This window comes from Myripristis murdjan, chromosome 20 (assembly GCF_902150065.1).
Source record: "Myripristis murdjan chromosome 20, fMyrMur1.1, whole genome shotgun sequence".
Taxonomy (NCBI): domain Eukaryota; kingdom Metazoa; phylum Chordata; class Actinopteri; order Holocentriformes; family Holocentridae; genus Myripristis; species Myripristis murdjan.
Genome location: NC_043999.1, coordinates 1448628 through 1473627, shown reverse-complemented (window position 1 = coordinate 1473627; position 25000 = coordinate 1448628). Strand labels below are relative to the sequence as shown.

General features: G+C 43.7%; 1 protein-coding gene across 1 annotated transcript in view; it reads right to left on the bottom strand.

The window, feature by feature from the left end:
- The window catches only part of sugct (succinyl-CoA:glutarate-CoA transferase), a 113543-nt gene that overhangs the window by 76232 nt on the left and 12311 nt on the right, over positions 1 to 25000 (bottom strand). The window contains exons 7-12 of the mRNA XM_030079205.1: positions 24749 to 24840; positions 24350 to 24493; positions 14968 to 15063; positions 6202 to 6273; positions 4741 to 4838; positions 3048 to 3150 (exon numbers count right to left, since the gene is read on the bottom strand). Coding sequence (XP_029935065.1) covers positions 3048 to 3150; positions 4741 to 4838; positions 6202 to 6273; positions 14968 to 15063; positions 24350 to 24493; positions 24749 to 24840 — 605 coding nt within the window. The remainder of the gene's footprint in view (positions 1 to 3047; positions 3151 to 4740; positions 4839 to 6201; positions 6274 to 14967; positions 15064 to 24349; positions 24494 to 24748; positions 24841 to 25000) is intronic.

Below are 25000 nucleotides of genomic sequence, written 5' to 3'. Positions count from 1 at the left end.
TGGACCGACCCTGTGACCAGAGGGAACATTACTGAACAGTTGGAGAAGTGTATGGAAAATGGCGTCCAGCTCCTTCAGCCATCAGAGCAGCTCTGCCTGTCGCAGCAGCAGCGTCTCCAAGCCGAGCTCCTCTCCTCTCCAGCCGACTCCTGGTGGTTTTGACGGGCAAGGTGAGCGCAGCGTCATCCCACCTGCTGACAAACTGCGCGGCAGGCAGGCTGTTTACTGCGAGCGCGCTCTAAATTAAAGCCACCAAACCGAAATGAAAACAAAAACGAGAGCTGTTTGGACATACGTGGCAAAAATGTTGAATAAAAATGTGATTTATGGTGGACTGTGAGAACCATGTGGACTCCAAAACGGCTCCCAACTGAAACACAGTTTTGATTTAATGCGCTGATGGTTTATTGATATGAAAATGACACACAGTGGCAGCTTTAATGCACCATTATAACTCAAACCAAGTGACTAGTTTATTTGAAAATTTTAAATCACAAATGTAAGCAAACCTCTAACTAACCCCATAACAACAGTGATAAACGTCCTGTGGGGTATTATGGGATGTTTTCAGCATGATATGAAAATAGTGTTCGACAGTTCTAAGACCAATAACCACAATGAAAATAGATTTTTGACTTTTGGCATAAAAACGTGCATTTATTCACGACCCCTTGAACTCTGATTTCCCCGTAAGGATCTCAAAAATTTAACTTGTGTTTCCCAGCAGCAGCTCAGAGTCTCTGCTGAAGCTCCGTCACTCTGAGGGAGATATTCACAGCCCAGATGCTTTAAGCTGTTTTATGGCTGCAGAATCACATCACATAGAACAGATCTGCATGTCTGGTGCATCATTTCAGACACATTGCCCTGGAATCCAGCAGCTCATGTTTGGGGTCTGTGGAAACCTCCGGATCTCCACTGGAACTTAAAGTGAAGTTCTGTGGGTTTGAATGAAGCTCGGCCGCAGGGAGATGATGAACGCTGCGATGGGATGAGAGGAGTTAAAGAGGCGGTGACTGAACTGTATTTAGCACTTTAATCCATCAGTTCATCTTCATTGTAGGATTACACGTGAAATACATTGATTTATGGCATTAAAGCAGCGTCCCCGGTTCCTCTGCAGGTTCAGAGGTTCCTCTCCTTCACGTTCCTCTGCTCTCCTCCCAGAGCGAGCAGTGGGGTTTCAGAGCTGCCACATCACTCCTCCTCCCTTTCCTCCATTCATTCCACTACGATATGAACATGAACTTTCAGAGCCTTCACACTTTCTTCACTCCAGTTTTCCATCAGCCCAATAAAGTCCTCCACATGAGTTTTCCTAAAAGCAGCAGCACTGTTGGCTTTTCAGGACTTTTTCACACTGAAACGCTCCCTCCTCCTCCTCCTCCTCCTCCTCCTCCTCCAGGGAAAATAGTCCCAAAGCGGGGAAACGTTTTGCTTTCCACAGCCGATCATCAGCTGTGTGGTTTCTGAATGTTGAGAAGCAGAACATTATCAGGCGGCTGCTTCAACCACAGACTCACAGTTTGACTCTGAGCTGTGAATTCTTTAGTAAACGGGTCAAACACCTTTGAGCTCTGAGTTGATGCTGGATTCTGTGGGACCGGGACAGACTGCAGAGCGCCTCGTGTGAGTCAATATTTTGTTATGACAAAACCCTTTTGTCCCCAAAGCAACCCTGTAATCACTGTTACAGTCTCACACACACACACACACACACACACACAGATGATGTCTGACCACAAGCGTCCGGTGATGAAGACAAATGGTACTCGCTCAGGAGGGGCGGGGACGCCGGACCTGACCGATCCTGACGCCTGATTGGACGAAGGCAGATTGAGACGGAGCAGCTGGCTAATCAAGATGTTTGTTTTTATTTAAAAAAAAAAAAAAAAAAGAAAAAAGAAAAAACGGAAACAGAAAGGAGGGAAGAGAAGGAAAAAGGTGAAGTAAAGGACAGACGGGAGCGAGCAAGGGGCGAGAGACAGCAGCAGAGGACGCTGATGTTTCATACACATTTTATTTCTGGTTTGACTCTCCTCTTTTTTCTTTGTTATTATTTTTATTTTTATGCATTATTTATTCATTTATTTATTTATTTAATCAATTATTTATGTATTTATTGCTTTTATTTATTTTTTATCAGTTTTTTCCAGGGTTTTTTTTTCATATTTTTTACTATTTTGTTTTGCTATCTTCCTCCTGCCTGTGGCGTTTGGTCGTATTGACGGTTTATTACCGTCGCCTGTGTTTGTCCTCTGCTGTGTTTCACTGTGTGAGGCACGCCGTGTTACCTTTGTTTGTACGGAAAGTGCCGTACGCGTAAAGTTTGACTGACTGAGTCTGACTGAAAATCAAAGATCGGAAAAAGATTTGCTGTGTGATTCACTTCATGTGTGTGTTTCATTTATTTCAGCATTAAAACACACACACACACACACAAACATACACACATACACACAGACTGGCCATATGTCCTGTTGCTTTGTTCTCCACACACACACACACACTCACACACGCACACACACACTCACACACCGTAATCAGGCCAGAGCAGTGTTATTGTAACATGGCGAGTTGTGTAATCTTCCACAGTGACTAATGTGTTTTTATTCCGTATGGAGAGACAGTTCATGATCAGCAGCTACACACACACACACACACATATACACACACACACATATAAAACACGAGGCATGTTTCACACTTACAAACAAGCTGCAGTTCATTTAAGGTGCTCAGACTGTTTCAGCCAGAGGACACTGTGTGTATCTACAGTTTTTTTTTTTTTTTTTTTTTTTTTTTGCAAATTAACTACAAAACTACACTTACAACACCCAATATCCTCCTCACAGCCATCACACACACACACACACACACACACACACACACACACACACACTGAGCAGCAGTCACCACTTTAAAAGTCGTCATCTTCAGAAGCAACATCACCTCTATTCTTAACTCTGTGTGTGTGTGTGTGTGTGTGTGTGTGTGTGTGTGTGTGTGTGTGTGTGTGTGAGCGCGTGCTGCTGTGTGTGGCTGACCTGCGGGTCATTGAAAACTTCCTGGATGCTGTTGATTGGTCCGACAGGAACGCCTGAGCCCTGGAACCTCCTCAGCCAATCAGCTGTCTTCTCCTGCAGGAACCTGAGAGACAGACACTGTGTTTGCATTACTAACACACACACACACACACACACACACACACACACACACAAACACACACACACACACACGCCCACAGGACACACTGGGAGACGGGGGAGGACGGGGCCAGGTGTGCACTGTCCCAGGTGAAAGAGCGTGGAGGGAATGTGGCCGTGGTTCTGAAACAGCGGTTCTGCGTCGCACCGTGACAGAGGTTCAAAGATGGCCGCCCTCACGCTTCCTGGGGGCGGGGCATGGCGTTCACCGGGCCACAGGGTCCATCTATCTGCCCTCTGCCTGCTGTTTCCTGCCTTGTTGTGTCCTGATGATGTCTGGTTATTCTGACTCTTTTACCCCGTCCACTTCATGTTTCATATTGTGTTGTTCCATTGTTGTCACTTTATTGCACAAAAACACAGGAACAGTTCTGTGACTAAAAATAGCTCAGGAAATTTAGGATGACCATCTCACACTGTGACGGCTGCTACGACCTGCGTCACACTCTCAGCACCTTAACTACCCCCCCCCACCCCCACCCCCCACCCACGTACACACATACACACACACGCACACTGCACTACTGCACACACATAAAGACGGGAGGGAAGGGGAGATTCCATAAGGCAGGATCAAGTGTGACAGTTCCTGAGACCCAGTCCGGGAGTCAGGTTCTGCCACTTGGTCTCATGGGTTCACACTAACCCTGAACCTCCGGAGTGTGTTGTCCCCCAGGTTTTGGGTTTTTTTCTTCTGTGGTTCAAATTGTTCACAGAGTATTTTTCTCATTCCTTGTTTACAGTGTTTATATTGCTCATTCCTTGTTTACAGTGTTTATATTGCTTTATTGTGTAAATTGTGCTTCGTATCTTGCTATCCACTTTGCTGCTGTGATGCGGGAAATTTCCCCACCGTGGGACTAATAAAGGAATATCTTATCTTATCTTATCTTATCTAACCAACCAATAGGAACGCAGCATAAAATGACGACACTGATCAACACTGGAGCTAAAACCAGCAAAACAAATTCCAACGAGGAAGAAAACAACCAGGTCCAAACTCTCATCCTGCTCTTCTCGTTTGGACTTTTATTCAAACACATTAATGTGACTTAATAATTAGTATTAATACATTAATAACACTTAATATTGATGATTCATATGAAGACATTAATGTCACTATCACAGGGCTTCATTCTTGCTGAGCTTCATTGTTTAGCACTACGGCGATGCAGAGTGATCACGTACGCCGATGATGTTTTCTTCTATATTGACTTCCATCCAATCAGACGCAGTCATGTGATCATCGTACGGTCGACATGCATCGACCTTGATGTCCTTCCCAGGTTTATCAGATCAGTGTCACACAGTGTGGCTTGCAGTAAACTCATAAGGTTGTCGAAATCTCACAGAAAAATATCAAATATATCGTCACAATTAATAAACAGCAGTGCTGTGGTGTGGCGGCACTTTTGACATGTTTCCTTAGTTAAGGGGAAATTAAAGGGTTAAACACACAACTGTTGTGTCTTTTGTCCTGTCTCCCTCTGACTCTTCTCTCCCTGTGTGTGTGTGTGTGTGTGTGTGTGTGTACCTCTGGGACAGTGTGTGCAGTAGTTCTTTGCGGTTTTGGACTCTCAGCTTGTTTGTTCTGTATTTTGGTTCATCTGTCAGCTGCACGAGATCCAGAACCTGTGAGCACACAAACAACAACAACAACAACAACAACAACATGTAGTCATGGAGAAAAAATTTTCTTTTTATTTAAACAGCCACATCTCCTTCAAGAGTCGACATTAAGAAAACAATTTGTGACTCATGAGGCTGAAACAGGAAGCAGTTTGAGGTTGAGACAGAGATTTCAGCTGTGACGACTTTATTCAACGTTTGTGTACGAAACGTTTTCCTTCACAAATCTCCATCATCCACTGAGGCTCTGAGCCAAACTAAATGTGCTGGGGCTGGGAACAACCAATCACCTCGAGGAGGCGGGGCTACCACAGTCCAATTAAATCTTGTGCACAGCTCACTTCCCCTCTCCAAACAGACTTAGCTTAGCTTAGCTTAGCTTTTAGCTACAGAATGACAGAAAACGGAGCCGGCTCACCATTTCCTGATGCCTGATTGCATCACGTAAGTGTGCATGAGGGTGGGAGGGGCTTAGAGGAACGACTGAATCTCAGGTGGCTGTTTGAGCTGTTTGAGTTCAAATTTTCAACAAAAGTCCCAGTCTACAGATACCTGACCTAACTTTCCAAGTCCTTATGCTGCCTTCAAGTGCAGGTCAGAAACATCAGAATTACCGTATTCACTGTTAGTTACAGGCACATGAAAATGATCAATAGTTATCAGTATGACTCTCCATGTTGTGACATTTCATGACAGCAAAAACAGATTTCTAACACCACCCATGTTGGATGCTTTCAGATTGCTATGGTTACTAGGGATGGGGGAAAAATCTATTTAGTCAATAGAATTTTTTTTGGTCAATTTTCATAGCGCTTTGCTTACCCCATTTCCCTGTGGGGATCAATAAACTATTTCTGACTCTGTTTCTGATTCAGATAACCCTGAAGCGATACTTTGCCGTATTTCCCCTCGATATATTCAGCGATGTCGCTGCGGCTGCTACAAACTTTTTTACAGCTGCGGTCGTGGGATTACATGATTTTATTTGGCCAAAAAAATCATAAGAACTCCTGGAATTTCCCCTGATTTCTATCAACTTCTCTGACTCTGCCTGTCTGAAACAAACCGCTTTCAATGCCATAATATTCCAGAAATTCCCAGAGCAGTAAGAAGCCCGTGTACCAAACTGCTGTTGATCAGCCCTGTTGTTTCTACACAAGACAACAACAACACCAACAACACCAACAACAACAACAACAACAACAACAACAGCAGCAGCAGCAGCAGCGACTGAACCTTCTCTGAACAGGCTGAGGCTGACAAGGAGAAACCATGCAAGTGAACCCAGAACTGTGTGTGTGTGTGTGTGTGGGTGGGTGGGGGGGGGGGGGGGGGGGGGGGGGGGGGGGGGGGGGGGGTTACTTACTTGACACACTCTGACAAACTGCTTGTCGTTCCCAGCAGCCACAACAATGTAACCGTCCTTGGTTTTGAAACCCTGGAACACAGGGGAATGCTGGTTAGGAGAGGGCTGTGTGTGAGTGTGTGTGTGTGTGTGTGTGTGTGTGTGTGTGTGTGTCTGTGTGTGTGTGGGAACTGTCTGAGCGATGTGAGGGCATCTGCTGGTGAATGTAAAGCAGTAGGTCCTGCACCACAGACAGAGAGTCTGCAGGCTTCATGCTGGTCGAAGGCTGTTTACATGTGGTTGCTATGGTTTCAGCGTGGCTGCTCAGGTGGTTGCTATTATGCTGCTATGGTGATGTCAATCATTGGTAGGGTGTTGCTGGGTTGTGTCCATGATTAATAGGGTGGTTGCTAAGGCGCTGGTGGTGGTTGAGATGATGTCCTCAAGGTTGCTAGCGAGCTGCTGTGATGTTCTGGGTGGCTGCTGTGGTGCTCTAGGTGGTTGCTATTGTGGTTGCTATGATGTTCTACAAGGGTGCTATAAGATGCTTATAGGTGGTTGCTATGGTGTTCTGGATGGATGCTGCGGTGCTCTAGGTAATGTTCATGTTTGGTGTTCATCTAGGATGTTTTGTTTGTATGTGTATGTATTAAGTATGTGTCTTGTGTATGTGCGCACGTTTTTTTTTTTTTTTTTTTTTTTTTTTTTTATTATGTTAAATATGTGTGGTATACAGTGGGTTTGTATTGTCACTTATGAAAATGAAAAGACCCCAGGAAGAATAGCTGATGCTATGCAAAAGCTAATGGGGATCTTAATAAACTAAACTAAACTAAACTAAACTAGGTGGTTGCTATGGAGGTTGCTATGATGTTCTGGATGGATGCTGTGGTGCTCTAGGTGGTCGCTATGGTGTTCTAGATGTCTGCTATGGAGGTTGCTATGGAGGTTGCTATGGTGTTCTGGGTGGCTGCTGCGATGCTCTAGGTGGTTGCTATGGTGTTCTAGATGTCTGCTATGGAGGTTGCTATGGTGTTCTGGGTGGCTGCTGTGGTGCTCTAGGTGGTTGCTATGATGTTCTACAAGGGTGCTATAAAATGCTTATAGGTGGTAGCTATGGTGGTTGCTGTGGTGTTTTGGAAGGATGCTGCGGTGTTCTAGATGTCTGCTATGGAGGTTGCTATGGAGGTTGCTATGGTGTTGCTAGGTGGTTTCTATGGTGCTGTGGATAGATCAATACAAGCTGCTGATCAGTATTAGTGACACATATTTACTCAGGATACTGTAACTGAGTTTTATGTACTTTTTATGTACTTTTTTATTGTATTTTTTAGAGTCAGTGGTTTAACGCCAGCAGGGTGCGCTAACAGATTTTTTAAAGGGACGGTCAACTAACACGTTGTTATTGTCATCACATCCTCGAGTTCTTCCTCCTGACAAACCAGCGGTTTTGCTGCAGATTAAAAAGTCACTTTCACTTGTAAGAGCGGAGCAAACCAATCAGAACGCAGCTCAGGTTTTATTGCTCCCGCCCCCATTTGACTGACAGCTGTTCTCCTCCACTCGGCTCATCAAACGCTCCTGAGAACAGGAAGTGATCACTCAGAAATCCATTATTTTCCAAGCTGATGGTGCAAAAATAATCTCTCCTCCTCCGTCTTCTTTTTCATACTCCCTCCTCCCCTTTCAATTATTCTTTTTTGAATTACTCTTTTTTCTTTACTTCCTCTTTTCCTTTTTTCCTCTTTTGCTTCCTCCTTGTTCTTTTCTTCCTCCCTCCTCTCTCTTTCTCTCTCTCTCTCTCTCTCTCTCTCTCACACACACACACACACACACACACACACACAGACACGCACACACACACACGCGCACACACACACACACAATTGTTTGTAATAAAAGTTCTAAACCACTTGAAAGGAGGACAAGAGCTGTTGTCCTGGATCATGCACACACGCGCACACACACACACACACACACACACACACACACACACAGTCATGGCACTCAACTCCAACCACTGCTTCCCTTTCATCCTCAGCCCCCGGGAATTGTGGGTAGTGTAGTCCGCACGGGGAGTGTGAGGGGACGTTCAGAAGGATGGTCTGCGTCGCGGTGCGGTGGCGGAGCGACATCTGCCCCCTGCTGGCCGCCGCTCAAATCCCAGCACACCCCCCGCTCGCCCTGCTGCAGCTCTACATGTGAGGCATTCTGGGTAAAAAACAAAAAAAAGACGACAAAAGGCAGCTGGACTCGTGGTATAACTGCAATCTGAAGATGTCTGACTGCTCATCCAGTCTGTCCTCCACGATCTGTCCAAACTGTGGACGCGGTTGTCAGTGAGCTGGAATGAGCATTTCAAATCGGTGACAGTGTGTCCTCGTTAAAAATCTATTTGCTCTCAAACTGGGAGCGGAGACACGTCCCGCGACGTTAACTTTCATGTCAGCTACTGCTGAGCTTCTGCTGGCGACGGCCACATTTTTTCATTGCTTTCAGAACAGCTTCCAGGTCCCGTGGTACCGGGTCTTCCTATTAACGTGTCTTTGGAGGCAGAGCGGTCGTCTGGTGATCGGAGGGTTCCCGGTTTGATCCCCGGCTCCTCCAGAGAGCGTGTCAAAGTGTCCTTGAGCAAGACACTGAACCTCTGAGCTTGGCACCTTGCATGGCAGCCTGTGGCATCAGTGTGTGAATGGGTGAATGTGAGGCAGACACTGTAAGGGGCTTTGACTGGTCACTAGAGTGTTAAAGTGCTTTAGAAATGCAGTTCATTTACCTTTTACTGTTTATTAAAAATACTGAGCAGCTGAGGCAGGACCTCATGAGGCCTTTTGTGGAGGCTTTTAACTCGACTCCAGCGCTCCTGTGTGCATCAGCTGTTTGGGTTGAGAGGAGGGTTTGGGTTTGTGAACATATCCAGGACAGTATTGTGCAGAACTTCACTTCGCCTCCCTGTCTGTGGCGATGTTAGGCCTCGGTGTAAGACGTGCACACGTCACTTGTTTGGCATGAGACTACAGGGGATTCCTATATTAATGTGAGCTTTGTGGTTTAGCACAGTGGCTCTCAAATGGGGGTGCTCGTACCCCTAGGGATATGTTGGAGTACTGCAGGGTTTTTTTTTTTTTAAAATGTTGATTTGAAAAATATCAGTCGGGCATAATTCCTGAAATAATTAGACTATGCTATTACAAGTTCATGGATCAGTGGTTGAAGCGTAGCAGTGATACAGCTGGAAACAAGGAGGAAGAAGAGAGGAAGAAGCAGGAACAGAAACGAGAGAATCAGGTTGTTGTTTCACACTGATGGAGCTGGACCGACCCTCTACCAAATATTTTTTTGCTCTGGTCAGGAGGAACTTGGCTGAGAATAAATATTTCAAAAGGGGAACATTACTGAAAAAAGAGAACCACTGGTTTAGCAGACAGGATATCAGCTCTATCTAACTGTCTCTTTATCTCTTCATGCCATCACTGGTGATCTGAATTGGTTTGTGATTTCAGGTTCAGGTGGTCTTTTCAGTTGGAGCTGAGTCTCCTGCTCCTGCTCTCCTGTCGGCCCCGGTGTCTTCAGGACGGGAGGACAGGTGTCTTGTCTTCGACACAGCGGCTGTCTCTGCTTCGGGATGAAACTCTTGTGATACGAGCCGAGCAGCCAACAGTCAGATGTGAACTCCATCACAGGGCGGATGGCTTTTTCCGCTCTAATATCTTCCTCGCGGAGCCGCAACCGCGAACACCAGTAATCCTGTTTTCTATCTGTCATGATCTCAGGGCGAACCGTCCGCCTGCCTTTCATCTCTGGCCCCTGGGGTCAGTGCGGCATTGTGGGTAAAAACAGTTCACACGAGGATTGGATCCAAACGTCGGACAATAAAGCCGTGGCTGGTGGGAGAGCTCGTTCACACAGTCGCATCCCAGCCACAAGAATCCAGCCGCCGTGTTCACGCTGAGCAGATGCACCAAAACACCAGTGTGTGTGTGTGTGTGTGTATGTGTGTGTGTGTGTGTGTGCGCACAATTATGTCTGTGGTTTTATTTTTGGGTCTGAATCAGTGTGTGTGCTCATCTTATAATTGAAACTGTGCATGAATGCATGTGTATGTGTTTGAGTGTGTGATTTTGTGTGGTTTCATGTCTGTTTGTGATGGAGATTTTGTGTGTGTGTGTGTGTGTGTGTGTGTGTGTGTGACGTTTTAACGTGCTTGTCCACATGTAAGGCATGAACCTCCGTCGTGAACATGTCAGTATTTTGTCCTCAGGCGGAGTGTCAGTAATGTAAAGCAGGCTGGTGGTTTTATTGGCTCTGCTATAAAGACTTAACAAAAACAAACATGTCTTCTGTTCTGCAGGACTTTGGTTTCATTCATGTCCGTTTATTCTATATCACTGTGTTTATTTTACTGAACTGCTTTTGAACTTTTTTAAACTAAACTAAAACTGTAATTTTCTATGGTTTTTAATTTCCCTTTCTTCTTATAGTTTTTCTCAAATATTTCAGACTTTCTAAAAATATTTTCACCTCACATTTAATTTTTTTTTCATATTTTCTTTGATTAATTGAATTCATGTTGTTTTTTCCCATAGGGAGTCACAGAAGTGCACAGAATGCTAATAAAAAAACTAAATTCTGTCTTGTCTCCACAATTCAAATCAGAAATAGCTCATACGTCTCCGATCACTTGGTGAAGTCATAAAAAACTGGTGAAGAATCCTGATGAAAGATAGGCAGCGATCTGATGCAGGACTCCAGTCTGCAGACCGCGGTCCAGCACCCAGTCAGGGTCCGGTCCGGCACCAAGTCAGGGCCCAGTCCGGCACCCAGTCAGGGCCCGGTCCAACACCCAGTCAGGGTCCGGTCCAACACCCAGTCAGGGTCCGGTCCATCACCCAGTCAGGGTCCGGTCCAACACCCAGTCAGGGTCCGGTCCATCACCCAGTCAGGGTCCGGTCCATCACCCAGTCAGGGCCTTGTCCAGCACCCAGTCAGGGTCCGGTCCGGCACCCAGTCAGGGTCCGGTCCGGCACCCAGTCAGGGCCTTGTCCAGCACCCAGTCAGGGTCCGGTCCAGCACCCAGTCAGGGTCCGGTCCATCACCCAGTCAGGGCCTGGTCCAGGACTAAGTCAGGGTCTGGTGCAGGACCTGGTCCAGGACCCACACCAGGACCTGGTAAGGACTCAGCCAGGCCTGGTTGAGTACCTGGTCCAGGACTTGGTAGCAGGACCAGGTTCGGCGGGTTTGGACGGTTATCTGTCAGCAAAGCAGAGTTCTGGAATATTTGTGGGCGGATTATGGGATGATCCATGTAAGGGCTTGATGCTGATTGGTTGAACCAGGATGTGCATGAGCGTGTGTGGCCCTTAATTAGCAGCAAGTGTCACTACCAGGTCCTAAAGTGAAGAGTTCTCTCTTAAAACCGAGTCACAGAGCCGCTAGAAACCGCCTTCTACTGGGAGGAACTGGGAGGAGGGCCGAGGATGGCGCCGCTGGATTTCCCTTTCGACGGGTGCTGCGAGCGCCGGACGGTTCCTCCACAACTTCAGAGCGTCCACGTACAGCTGACAGACACTGTTGCCACGGTTACCAGCATCAGAGTTTAAAGTATTTGTTTTGTTTTAATCGCTGAGAGCGGATCAGACGGAGCGTAATGTCATGTGCACCAGAGAGCCACTGTGTGACTGACGGGGTTATACAGAAAATTAGCTCATAAATTTACAAGTTTAATCTCCGTCCGAGTTTTTTCTTGCAAATTCGTGACTTTAGAATTTTCAGGGTTTTTTTTGTTTTGTTTTGTTTTTTTTCTCAGAATATAACCCCCATCCTCCTCATCCTCTTCACCTTCCTCATCCTCTTTGTCCTCCTCATCCTCTTCATCCTCCTTGTCCTTTTTGCCCCTGTCCTCTACATCCTTTTCCTCTTCATCCTCCTCAAACTTAAAGTCTAGAAACTGTGCAGTTGCAATTCTCAAGAGAGATCTCATCCCACTAGCAGATTTTTTTTTTTTTTTATTTGGTTTGAAGAAAAACAAGATTTGAACTCAGAGGATGAGATGATTTGTGATTTTTTTTTTTTTTTGGCACAAACTGAGGAAGTTATTTCATCAAAAAAAAAAAAAAAAAAAGTGGAGATCAACAGCAGAGAGAACAGCAGCTTCTTCCTCCTGCAGTGTGGTAGTAATTCCTCCTGAGTGATTCAGCCTGTTTGAAACTCGCAGCTACCAGCCGAGCCTCCACACAGGAAACACACTCTGTTTTCAGCATGTACAGCAGGAGTCACACAGCTGGAGTCAAACACAAGGAAGGAGCAGCAGGAGGATGCAGTGACACGTTGTTAGGAGGATCAGAACGCCTCTCTCTGCCCTCCGCCTCTGTCCTCGGCCCGTCTTTCTCCAGTAGTTTTCCTCTTTCTGTTCTCCAAGTGTAATTTTCACGGTTATTGAAAACACAGAGACTGAAGAGGCTTTTCCCTGTGAAGGCGTGTCAGAGTCTGGCAGGCATGATAATGACTGTTTGGTCTGAATGAAGAGGGGATGGACACTTCTATGAGGAGATAATAACGCAGAGATGATACAGCAAATCACTTCCAGACCAGGATGCAATCTCACACACACATACACACACACACTCACTCTCTCACACACACACACACACACACACTCACACCACAGATAGCAGAGAAGAGAACCACCAACATGAAACAATTACAGTAATTGACAGTAATTGTATAATTGGTTTGTCGCGGATCATTAGTTCTGCTGTGCTGCGGTGTGTGTGTGTGTGTGTGTGTGTGTGTGTGTGTGTGTGTGTGTGTGTGTGTGTGTGTGTGTGTGTCAGCGTGTGGAGCAGTGAAATCAAGCTGACACCACAGAGCTGTTGGAAACCTGCCTCTTCCTGTTAAAAAGCAGGAAGTGGCAGAGAGATGACGTACAGCTGCAGGACAGACGAGCCGCGGCGTGTTACATAGAACTAGAACTGGGTAGAATGGGCACTGTACTGGGAATCCTACCGATGCTAGTGATTTTAATGGCAGCCAGGAACTGACTGAATAACTTTATTGCCACTTCCAAGGTGACAAAACGAGCATAGGCCAGGTTCACAGATGGTAAGTTAAAGTTTATGTATGAAATGAATGACAGTCATCGGCTTGGTGCTAAAGTCATTTAAAAATGATGGGAAGCTAACGCGTAGCCTCTCAGGCTAATGTTAATAATGGATAATTACATGAGAGAAGTCAATCCTAATTCGCTGCACTGGTGTTAATAAAGTTACTGAATAAGGTTCTGGAAAAGCAGGTGACAACCTGCCAGGTAAGACTCGACTCCTCCCAAATACTTTTTTTATCTGAATCAAAACGAAGAGCCACGAGCTGACCTTCCAACAGAACGTGTTTCTGTTAGCCACGCGTCAGGTTAAGCTAGCTCAGCTGCATGACACAAACTCTACTGCTGACGCCGTGATGCTACAGCTGTTGCCCTGGCAACGAGAACCACCTGGATATGTTCTGATTTGTAATGAACTACAGGCCCAAACCGGCTCTACCCAATTCAGTTTCTATGGTTACACTGCATGGTGTCGCTTTATGTCGCATTACGTTGCACTGTGTTATGTGACATCATGTTACATCATGTTACATAATGTTACATCATGTTACATCATGTTACATTGTGTTACATAATGTTACATCATGTTACATCATGTTACATTGTGTTACATTGTGTTACACTGTGTTATGTGACATGTGACATCATGTTGCACTGTGTTATGTTACATCATGTGACATCATGTTACATTGTGTTACATTGTGTTGCACTGTTATGTTACATCATGTGACATCATGTTACATCATGTTACATTGTGTTACATTGTGTTACACTGTGTTATGTTACATCATGTTACATCATGTTACATCATGTTACATTGTGTTACATTGTGTTACACTGTGTTATGTGACATCATGTGACATCATGTTACATCATGTTACATTGTGTTACATTGTGTTGCACTTTTTCCTCTTTCAAAGTGACCAACATAACTAAAAGAAGTTGGTCACATGCTGCCTGTGTTATTTAAGTTAAACCCTGAACATGTGACGTGCAGAGCGCAGACTGAGCGCGCTCAGTGCAGCAGGCAGAGCATCACAAACCACCGCCGCGCTCTCAGGGGTCAGAGGTCAGCCCGCTGCGGTGGGGAATCAAACCCGCAACATTTTAACCAACCACAGGCTCCGACCTCACGTCTGTCTGCCGGACAGGGAGAGCCTGACAGGAGCTGTGTGTGTGTGTGTGTGTGTGTGTGAGATTCTCTTTTTCAAAGTTTTGTCCCTCAGTAACCCCAATTACTTCAGCTTCTGTTGGGTTAACACAGGTATAACCATACACACACACACACACACACACACACACACACACACACACACACTCACTCACAAAAAGCACTACTTGCCCTTGGTCCTGAGTTTGACATAAACACCTCCTCTCTCTCTCTGTGTTTGTGTGGCCAGAGTTACTGCAATTTTGTATTTTTCATCAGTTTTTTTTTCTTATTTTTATTTTGTTTTTTAATTTTTGTTTTCAGCTCAGTTTAGTTTGAGTTTCTCTGCAGTTTGATTTTAGTTTAGTTCGTTTTGTGAGAACACAATATCGTTTCAGTTAGTTTTCCTTTTTTCTAAAGTTTAATTTTAATTTTTAGTTTTATTTCAGTCAAACTAAAATTTTTATTCAAATCTAGTTCATGGTTTAGTTTTAGTTAACTTAGAACTCCACAGGGCGAGCGTCAGAGTCAGAGTCACCTGGTACGGTACGATGCTCTCGTGTGCCGTCCCCCACCGCTTCGCCTCCTTCCCCGCATTCAAGTAGTTGGCTGCTATATGACTGAGACAGGCAACCTGGGAGAGAGAGAGAGAGAGAGAGAGAGAGTTAAATCCGAGCTGTCATCAGGTCAGCACTAACTCCTAAATCTTCCCTGAGAGGAGGAAACCACAGCTACTGGAAAACCACCCAGCTCACCTGCTGCTGTCAGATCGGCAGCAAGGTTACAGTTTCCCTCTGCGTTCGTTTGTTAGTCTGTCTGCCTCCGTGTCAGCGGGGCTCCTCAAAAAAAAAAAAAAAAACAACAACTCGCGAACACATTTCAGTGAAACTTGGTGAACAGATCGGCCTCGGGATGAAGAACAGCAGATTCGATTTGGAGGTTTGGTGCCAGGAGCCAAAGCTGTGAAACTAACACGGATGGAGACTTGATTCCAAATCAGAAGAGCGAGTTTGCAGGGTCGAGATACGGGACTGATGTGTTGAGGTGTAGCAGCAGGTTGGAGGATTAGGTCCTCCGAGCCTCCTGCAGCCTCTGTGACCCTTCATACCTCCACAGTGAGCTTCGTGCGCGATGCTTTACAACACTCTGATGTCCCGTTATATCCTGAGCTCTGCAGGAACGACCAGCTGAGACAACAGACTGACAGACAGATGTACCGACACCGGCAGAGAGGAAGCAGCCGGATCTCGTGAACTTCTGTGAACGCATAATGTCTTAAAAATGCAAATAACGAGCGCTGTGTTGCAGAGAGGAATGTTTTTCCCAGCAGAGAGGCCGGCGTGGACGAGACAAGACGACAAACAGGAAGTAGGTTGAGGTGGAAAGGGTGTGGAGATTGGGCCGGCAGATGGGCGGAGACATTTTACATTCGATGCGGACAAGTCAGGTTCAATTCCCAACTCAAGTTTTCGACTGGGAGAGAAGTTTGACTTTATTTAACCGGAGCCTGAACCAAACTGCAGCTGCTAAACGGAACCGATTTTAATTGACCGAAACTAACATGAACATAAAGCCCGTGATGAATCTTCAATCTGGTTGCTTCACAATTTTAAAAATCAAATTAAAGGCTTCCAAAAACAATAATAACAACAATAATAATAACAACAACAATACCAATTGTGCAGCTTTACAAACCAACCTGAACTTGAATATTTAAAGTGAAATTAAACTGGTATGGATGTGTTCAAGTTCAAGTTTATTAGTCTGTAATCAATGAGAGGGCTTCACAAACCACAGCTTATAGAAATCAAAAAATCGAGATAATCAAACCAACCAACAACAGAAGTCAACAAAAAAAATTGGGAAGAAATCACAGAAAGAGGAAAGTCCCAGACAGGAAATAGGCGCAGACTTTTAGCTCCAATCGACAAAAGCAATGTGATAAAAAGCGATTTGTAGTTCTTCATCCATGGTCCTTCACTGAAAGTCGACAAAGTTCCTCCAACTATCACCCACAAACAGAAACAGTTACTAACACCAACAACTCAATTTAAGATTTTGATGTTTTCAGGCTGTCTGTTTAAAAACTTTCAGCATATTCAACATCTCGGCTTGAAGCAGTCAGTAGTCGATGGCAACTGGTCCCAGCGTGTGTAAACCTCCATCAAATTGACAGTAAATTTACTTGCTGAATCAATAAATCTATGCATTTTTTTTACTCCAAAGCATTATTTCTTATAGTTCATTTCCTCTTCAGTCAAAACTAGAGCAGAATGTACCAAGATAATGCAATAAATTTATAAAATGCAAATCCACAAAAATGGAACAATTTTAATTAATTATGATTTTTATCTATGAATGTTCACTTGCTCTTAAGGAATCATCTCAGATTTAAGAATTTTTAATACATTTTATGACATTTTATGAAAAACTAAAAACTGAAGACTTTTGAGGACTTTTCAGGATGCGCATGTCGCCTGTGGTTTGCCAGTCTTTCAGACACACATGAAAACATGAAAATATTGCATCCGATTTGTGTCACGCAGGAAGCGCACACCTGTGTTGGCACGGTGACGGCCAATAAGTCAAACACATCGTTTCAGACCGATGCTTCAGCCTGCCTGCCACGACAGCTTCACCAGGGTTTCATTTGTGCCATTGACATGTGATCATTTTGTGGCGAGAGAACATCATCCTAAAATTATCTGTGTCCGCAACATGCAATTTAAATTTCAGAGTTGGTGTTTGTTTAACAATATTTTGAAACTGCGTTGAAATAAGAGAGAGGACTGAAGAGAGCATCAGAGGACGAAGACGAGCCAAAGGCATCAGATGATTAGAAGGGACAAGAACACAGACAGATTGTGAGACATTAGAAGTGGTCATAACACTTTTAAGAAGTGGTCGTAGCACTTTGTGCGATGCTGACACGACAGAGGGGAGGGAGGGAGAGAGAGAGAGAGAGAGCGAGAGAGAGAGAGCATGCTTAGAGCAGCAGTATATAGCCTGAGCTCTGAGATGGGTGGTGCTGTCAATCACAGCTCTGTTTGGAAACCGATATTATTCCCTGTTTAAACGCAGAAAGCCACAACAAAACTTCCTCTTTCTACTCTAATTATAATCCTTAGCTAGCGCTGAGAAATACAGTGGGCTGACCAAATCTCAGAAACACCACATGTGAAAGAGGTTTCATTTTGAAGCAACTAAATCGCAATTACAAAGGCAGCCCATGCAGGCCAGTCGCTTGAAGCTCAACGCCAACTTTCAGTATACATCAGCTTTTAAAGCAGCTCTGACAATCAACTTTTTTTTGTTTTTAACATGTAAGTTTTCAAAGCAACACGAGACTAACAGGGCTCCCAAACAGACATGTGAGTTGGCGGTTGGACTGCAGGAGCACTGGTTACAAAAAAATGTAAAATTATTTGATGTGGCAAGAAGAGGAGTCAGGGAAATTGCTTCAAAAGGCAGCAAGACGCCAATGTTAGGTGGTGCAAGTAAACTACAACAGCCCTGGCTGGTCTGTGATGCTTAGGGAAATGGAAACCAAAGCGGAGAACAAAATATGTCAAAGCCTACCAAAGGACACCGGACACTACCAAAAGATGCCAAAGGATACCAAAGGGGATTCTCCAAGGATACTAAAGGATACAGAAGGAAACCAAATGATGCCTCAAGATACAAAATGACACCAAGGATTATCAAAAAAAATATACCAAAGAATACCAAAAGACACCAAAAGATACAAAAGGACACCAAAAGATACCAGGCAATTCTGAAGGAAACTAAAAATTACCAAAAGACACCAAAGGACACTGAACGAGTCCAAAGATACCAAGGGATTACTGAGGATACCAAAGGATACTGAAGGAATCAGAAGACACCGGATCATACCGAGGAATTCCAAGGGAAACCAAACGATATGAAAAAAAATTACAAAAAGAATCCCCAAAATACCAAAAAATACAAAGATCATCTGAGGATACCAAAGGAAAAGTGGAGCATACCGAAGGACCCCGCAGGATACCAAAAGATACAAAAAAAAAAATACAAAAAGAATACAAAAAGAATCCCAAAAGGATCAAGAAACTACAACCTCTCGAGGACATGATCTAATGTTGGCAAGTCTAGATTGCCCTGGACGGTCCCCAGTTCCAAGTTTGGACACTTCCTGCATGGAGATTATCCACGTTACCATGCCGACACCAAAGATGAGATGAATATTACTGGAGATGGGACGCTTGTACTGTTGTAGCCTCACACTGTGATTTCTGTGATGGCGTATTATGAGAACAAAAATTCAAAGAAAAAAAACCCCTGAAAATTCTGAGTTTTTAAAGATGCAAATCTGTGAGAAAAGACTCCAAAATTCTCTGAGATTAAAGTCGTAAATTTTTGAGAAAAAAACTCACAAATTTATGAGAAAAAAAACACAAAAAGTCTGAGATTGTAAAGTCACAAATTTACAAGAAGAACTTGCTCAAGGAACCAATGACCGGATTCAGCAAAGTGAAGCGATGTGGTTCCTTGACCTCAAAAAAAGTAAAGAAAAAACTATTTTCCGAGTTTTTTTTTCTCCTAAATTTGTTACTTTATAATTTCAGAATTTTTAATGTTTTTTCCTCACAAATTTACCACTTTAATCTCAGAGAACATGTTTTTTTTTTTCTTCTCTTAACATTATCCCCTCCCGCTCCCCCAGCACAATACTTTTTGCCCCCCCACACTGGCCCTAATATGCCGTGGTAAAGTTTGGCTGATACGGCAGGAGATTGTTTTTTCCACTGAAATCTTTGCCAAGGTCACCAAAACCTGAGCCAGTGGAGGGAGGTAATCTGGTCTGACGAGGCGTTTCTCTTTCCTCCTACTTTTTCTTCTTCTACCCCTCCATCATTTGGAAAGGATGCCTTCAAGCCACAGCGTCTGTTGCCAGCTCTTCTGTACAGTAGCTGCTGCTGATGTAATATTTATTAGTACATGAGGTCATTTTACAGGACGAGGTCCCCCAGTCCTCTGCTGTCGGCCACTGGGGCCTGACCAGTAAAACCACGCTTTAACTTAATCACTCTTTAACGTGACGTGATGCCAGTCGTCGAGTCGGCGGGACAGTTTCTCGTTCTCTCTCCTCATCCGGTTTCACCAGCTGGGCTGTGGATTTGAACGGATGAGCTTCCAAGCCTCTAAGTTCCAACATTAACCCCATTTTTTAGGAGCTTTCCTACATCGTGGCCGCACCTCAAAGGGCCAAATGCAGCCAAGGAGGTCTAGGAATGTCATCGATACCAATGTGAGACTGCATAGAGAAAAAAAATTAAATAAAAAACGTCTGCATGAGTGGGCTGCCTTGTCACCGAAAAACAGCACACCAAGAACCCACATTTTTAAAACATCTATAAAACTGAATTTAAGACTTCAGGACTGTATTTAGCAGTGTCAAGGACTTTTGAGGCCTTGAGCGCGGGTCATAAAAATTCAAGACATTTTTCAGGACCTGCAGACAGCTTGCGGAGATAGGACGCTGAACTCTGATTGGGCTGTAATGATCGAATTTCCTTGACGACCAAAAACCAAAAAGCCGAGTCAACTTGAAACAGTCCGCAGAAACTGCAGCCAAACTCCGGCTGTGTGCTCTCATTGTTCATCTCCCTCCCCGTCTGTCCTCGCTGCGGTCGGCGTGCCTGTGGTCGCGGCACTTCTGCAGGAATGCACCGTGGGATAAGGGGAAGGGGGAAGAGGTGGATTGTGGGTATTTTATGGCTAACAGCCCTGGGAATCAACCACAGAGATCGCGACCTCAACATCCTTGCAAACCGATCACAGCTTGCATTTCTCTCTCTCTCGCTCTCTTTCTTTTTTTCTTGTCTCTGTCTTTATTGCCTGGTGTTGAAATCGAGTTTATTTATAGAGAGCTTTTAACAAACAGCGCTGTCACAAAGGGGTTTACAGAAAACAGAGGGCATGAAATGAAAAAAAAATAAATAAAGGCAAAAGATGGAGCAAAAGTACACCACAAACTCTGAGAAACGGGGTCAAGCCGGCAGGAAGCGGCGGACCGGAGGGAGGGGAGGCAGGATGAAGGAGCGGCAGGTAAGGAGGGAGTTCAGGTGGCGCTCCAACTCTTTTTCAGCCAAGTTCCCCCTGAAAAGCCACTATCCACTTTAAAAAATACAACTCTGTGAATTTTACAGTAAAATCCTGGCAACTGTGGTTACCAGAAGTTCGCTGGAAAAAAAAAAAATATATATATATATATATATACAGTACCAATGCATACGGCATTACGGTACGCTGTCCTGAGAACCAGCCAAGAACCGCTGTTCCTTTACGGTACTACGATAAACACAGATTTACTGCAAACCTGTTTACAGTAACGTTCTTTAAAAAATAACAGCTGTAATATAAACCTGTTTACACTATATTATGATATATATTTACGGTTTAGGTATATTTTGCTGGAAGGTTTTACACTGTCAATTTAAATGTACACATGAGCAAAATCTGTAATTTAAAGAGAATAACATCATTAATTTTAGGGTAATTACATGCTTTTGAAATGACGGTATTGTGTTATGGTGCTGTCTATCTATCTATCTATCTATCTATCTGTCTATTCCATTTTCACAGTAAAAGTGTGTGTGTTGTGTGTCATTTAATGTAATGCGGTGATTTTACTGGATTTTATGGTGTTTTACTGTTGCTGTTTGACAGATTTTTACTGTAATTAATACAAACGTTCTTTTTTTCAGCGTCAGTACAACACAGCTGCATCAGATTTAAAGCTCAGACACACACACACACACACACACACACACACACACACACGTGACGCCTTCAGGAAACCCAGACGAGCTTTATCAAATTCACAGTTTCATTTTTATTGATCTTATTGGAGCGCAGGCCAGTGGTTTGAGGAAATGTGCATGACTGCTATTTTTTATTTTAACATTTTGAAAAATCCTCCGTCCCCCCCGCGGTGCTCCATCGTACCCCTCACCACTGCTCTGGAGCCGCTGTCATCAAAGTGTGGCCCGAGGACCCTCAGGGGTCCTCGAGGGCCTCCAGTGGGTCCGCAGCAAAACGAGGAGCCTCTTAAACGTTTGTGAAAGGCGACATTTCAACACAAAGAATCAGACGTGGCTCCAGCATCACTGGTCTGATTTAATAACTACACATATGGTTTTCTTTTAATTTTTGTTAATCTGCTCATCGCCTTTTTTCCCTGCCTGTTCTTGAAAGAAATCCAGTGAACTGTCTCGGGTTTCAGCGGGTTTATTCTCTAGACAAAAACATGTAGGAGGATTATTTTAACATGATGTTTTAATCTCTGCACTTTGAGTTTATTCAGTTCCATAATGAACTCAAACCAAAATATCTTTTCCCACCAGAGCCTCCGGCGGTGGGGGTCCAGGACCTGAAAACTGCTCCCGCCTTCATGTTGAATTTATTTAACATGCTGTCTCAGAGAATAACGCTTCTGCAATATATGATTAGAATTAATTAATTCTACAACAACATTATGTTAATTATTATTTTAATTATATTTTCCAAGGCAGATTCTCCTTGTTTGGTGTCCAGTGCAAAAAACAGAAAAAAGTTTATTTTATCTTTACATTTAAGAACCGTGTACCTTCAGTTTCTTCTCTACAGTGTCTCTCTGTGAATGGAAATCATTTCAGATATCAAAAAATAAGGGGAAAAAAAATTGAAACTGAGAAAAGGTGTGAAAGTTTCCCCTTCCACTTTTCCACTTATGACCTACATTCAGTTTTTTTTCCAAATAATTCAAATATTTTTTTTACTAATACAAATTGTATTTATTCATTCAGAACAATTTTATTAATTTAAATCTTTTACTCATTCAAATATTTTTTTCGATTTTATTCAAATCACTTTTTCCTTTCATTCATTCAAATTCTTATTTCTTCTTCTTATTATTATTAATTATTATTATTCATATTATTCATTTATAAATGCAGATCTCTTATTATTAAAAATGCTTTTTATCTTAGCTTTAGCTTAGCTTTTTCACTCATTTCAATAGCTCAATTTTGTATTAAAAAAAAAAAGTTAAAATAAGAGTTTTGAAAGTGAGAAAAGGTGAACTGAACACACAGCTGATTATCCTCTGGCTGAGCGTTTGGTGTTTCTGAAGCTCGGCTGAGCCTCGGCCTGAAGCTGCCAGGAGACACCAGCTTTTCACGGACCGACGACGGCATGCAGGTCCAGATCAACCAAACCAGAGCACACACACACACACACACACACACTGACGGCTGTTAATATGAGTGAAGGTTAACATTAACGTGACCTTTTCCTAATCTTAATCTAAGTAGTTTTGGTGAATGAAGCAAACGAGAGCGGTATCTATCGAGCTATCGTTAGCTAACGTTAGTTAGGGTTAGCTAACGTTAGCTAACGCAGTGTGGATGAGGGTTCCTCAACATCACCGACAGTGTGAACGTTTTCATTCAGAAACAAAAGACGGCGGCACGTCGTGTGAAGTTGGTCAAAACTTTCCATCACGAGAGAGAGTCCAACAAAAATCTTCCACTTCTGAACTTTAAATACTGAAACATGAACAAACTCCTCGCTACATCTAACAGGTGGAGGAGTTGGGATTTTACTCTGCAGGAAACCAAATATCAGCATGAACAAGGTCACAGTTTCATCCACAGACATTCAACAAAGACATTTATCTCCTTTATTTCTCATGTCTTCATGACATTTTGTTCAAATCTTTTTTTTTTTTACTGTCATCTACAGATGATCAAGAAGGTAAATATTTCACTCCCATCCTGGTGTTTTCATCTGGAAATTGTGAAAACCGGGATGATAATATGAAAATAAACCAAAAAACTCCATGAAGAGGGAAAGAAATGAAACCTGATGAATGTTATTAAATATTTCAGCGAGCGGCTTTCTCTGTGACGAACGACAGCCTCTGCAGCATAAACCTGGAGTCTAGCAGCAACAGTGTGACGCAGCGGCGCGGCCTGACACACAAATCAAACGCACCCTTGGACTCGGCCGGTCGGCGTGACTCGGACGCTTTCAGGATGACGAGCAGCCTACAGGGCGAGTTACAGGTGAGCTCGTTTAGACAGCGGAGACTTCTCAGGATAAATCATCGACTTGTTTGAATACCGGAGAGTTTTCTGGAATCTGCTCCAAGTGACTCACACACACACACACACACACACACACACACACACACACACACACTGAGTGCTGTCCCTCGTCATTTGAGGCCCCTGTGGTGTTTTACTGTGAAGAGATGAAATATTTTATTTCAGCCCCCTGAGTGAAATTATTTTAGTTTTTTTTTTTTTTTTTTTGTTTTTTTTGGAAGGACATTTTTTGGCTTTTTTTTTTTTTTTAATTTATTTAATTGTAATTGTGTGGCAGTTTTATTTATTGATTTATCTATCTTTTTTTTTTTTTTTTTTACTTTTTTAAAATAATTTTCTGGTAATGTTTAGGCTAATTCTCTCATAATGTCTCATTTATTTATTTATTTTTTTTAATTTTCAGGTCATTGTGTTGTCACTTTTTTATTTTTGAATTTTTTAAAAGTAATATTCAGGTCATTTTTGTGGGCCTTTTCTTGCAGGTTTTAGTTATTTCTTGATAATTTGCTCACATGATTCATTAATTCACATGATTTCTTTCAACAACGCAGGAAAAACATATAAACAATTAGAAAACAAACTGACCTTAACATGAGCAGAAAATAAACAACAAAAAAACATAAATTGAGAGCAAAGTTTTGAAAAAAAAATAAGAAGAAACCCTTATTGCTAATGAATAACATGATTTATACAGCTGGATCAGATTTCAGACGCCTCACAGGGCGTTTCAATGACCTTTCACACACACACACACACACACACACACACACACACACACACACACACTCTCACCTGTGCGGACAGCAGGTTGCAGTCGATGTGTGCTCCCCGGCCCGTCCTGTGTCTCTGCAGCAGGGCGGCCATGACGGCTCCGTGTGTGTACAGGCCCGTCGCCAGGTCGGTCATGGCCACGCCCGGCCGCACCGGCTCGCCGCCCTGCACACACGCAAAGCATTATGGGACATGAAAGGAAAAAAAAAAGACAGGAAAAAGAAATAACAGGAAGAAGAACAAGATGTTTCATAAAGCACCTCGTCTGCTCTGTTTTCAATGTTTTTAATGAAGACTGTTACGACTATCATCATCATCATCATCATCATTATTATTATTATTATTATTATTAATGTTGCTGTTGTTGTTGTTGTTGTTGTTGTTGTTGTTGCTGTCTGCCTCAGCGCTGGGTTTTCTCACCTCCGGCCCGGTGATGTGCATCATCCCCGACACGGCCGAGGCGATGGAGTCGTAGCCTGGACTCTGAGACTGAGGACCGGTCTGCCCGTACCCTGACACACACACACACACACACACACACACACACACACACACACACACAGATTAATTAGGTTGTGACGCTGGTGGGAAGCAGCGGGAGTCAAACTCGCGCCAGGAAAGGCACATTCCTGCCCAGTGTTGAGTCTGCTGCTCTGACGGCTCTGCGGCGGC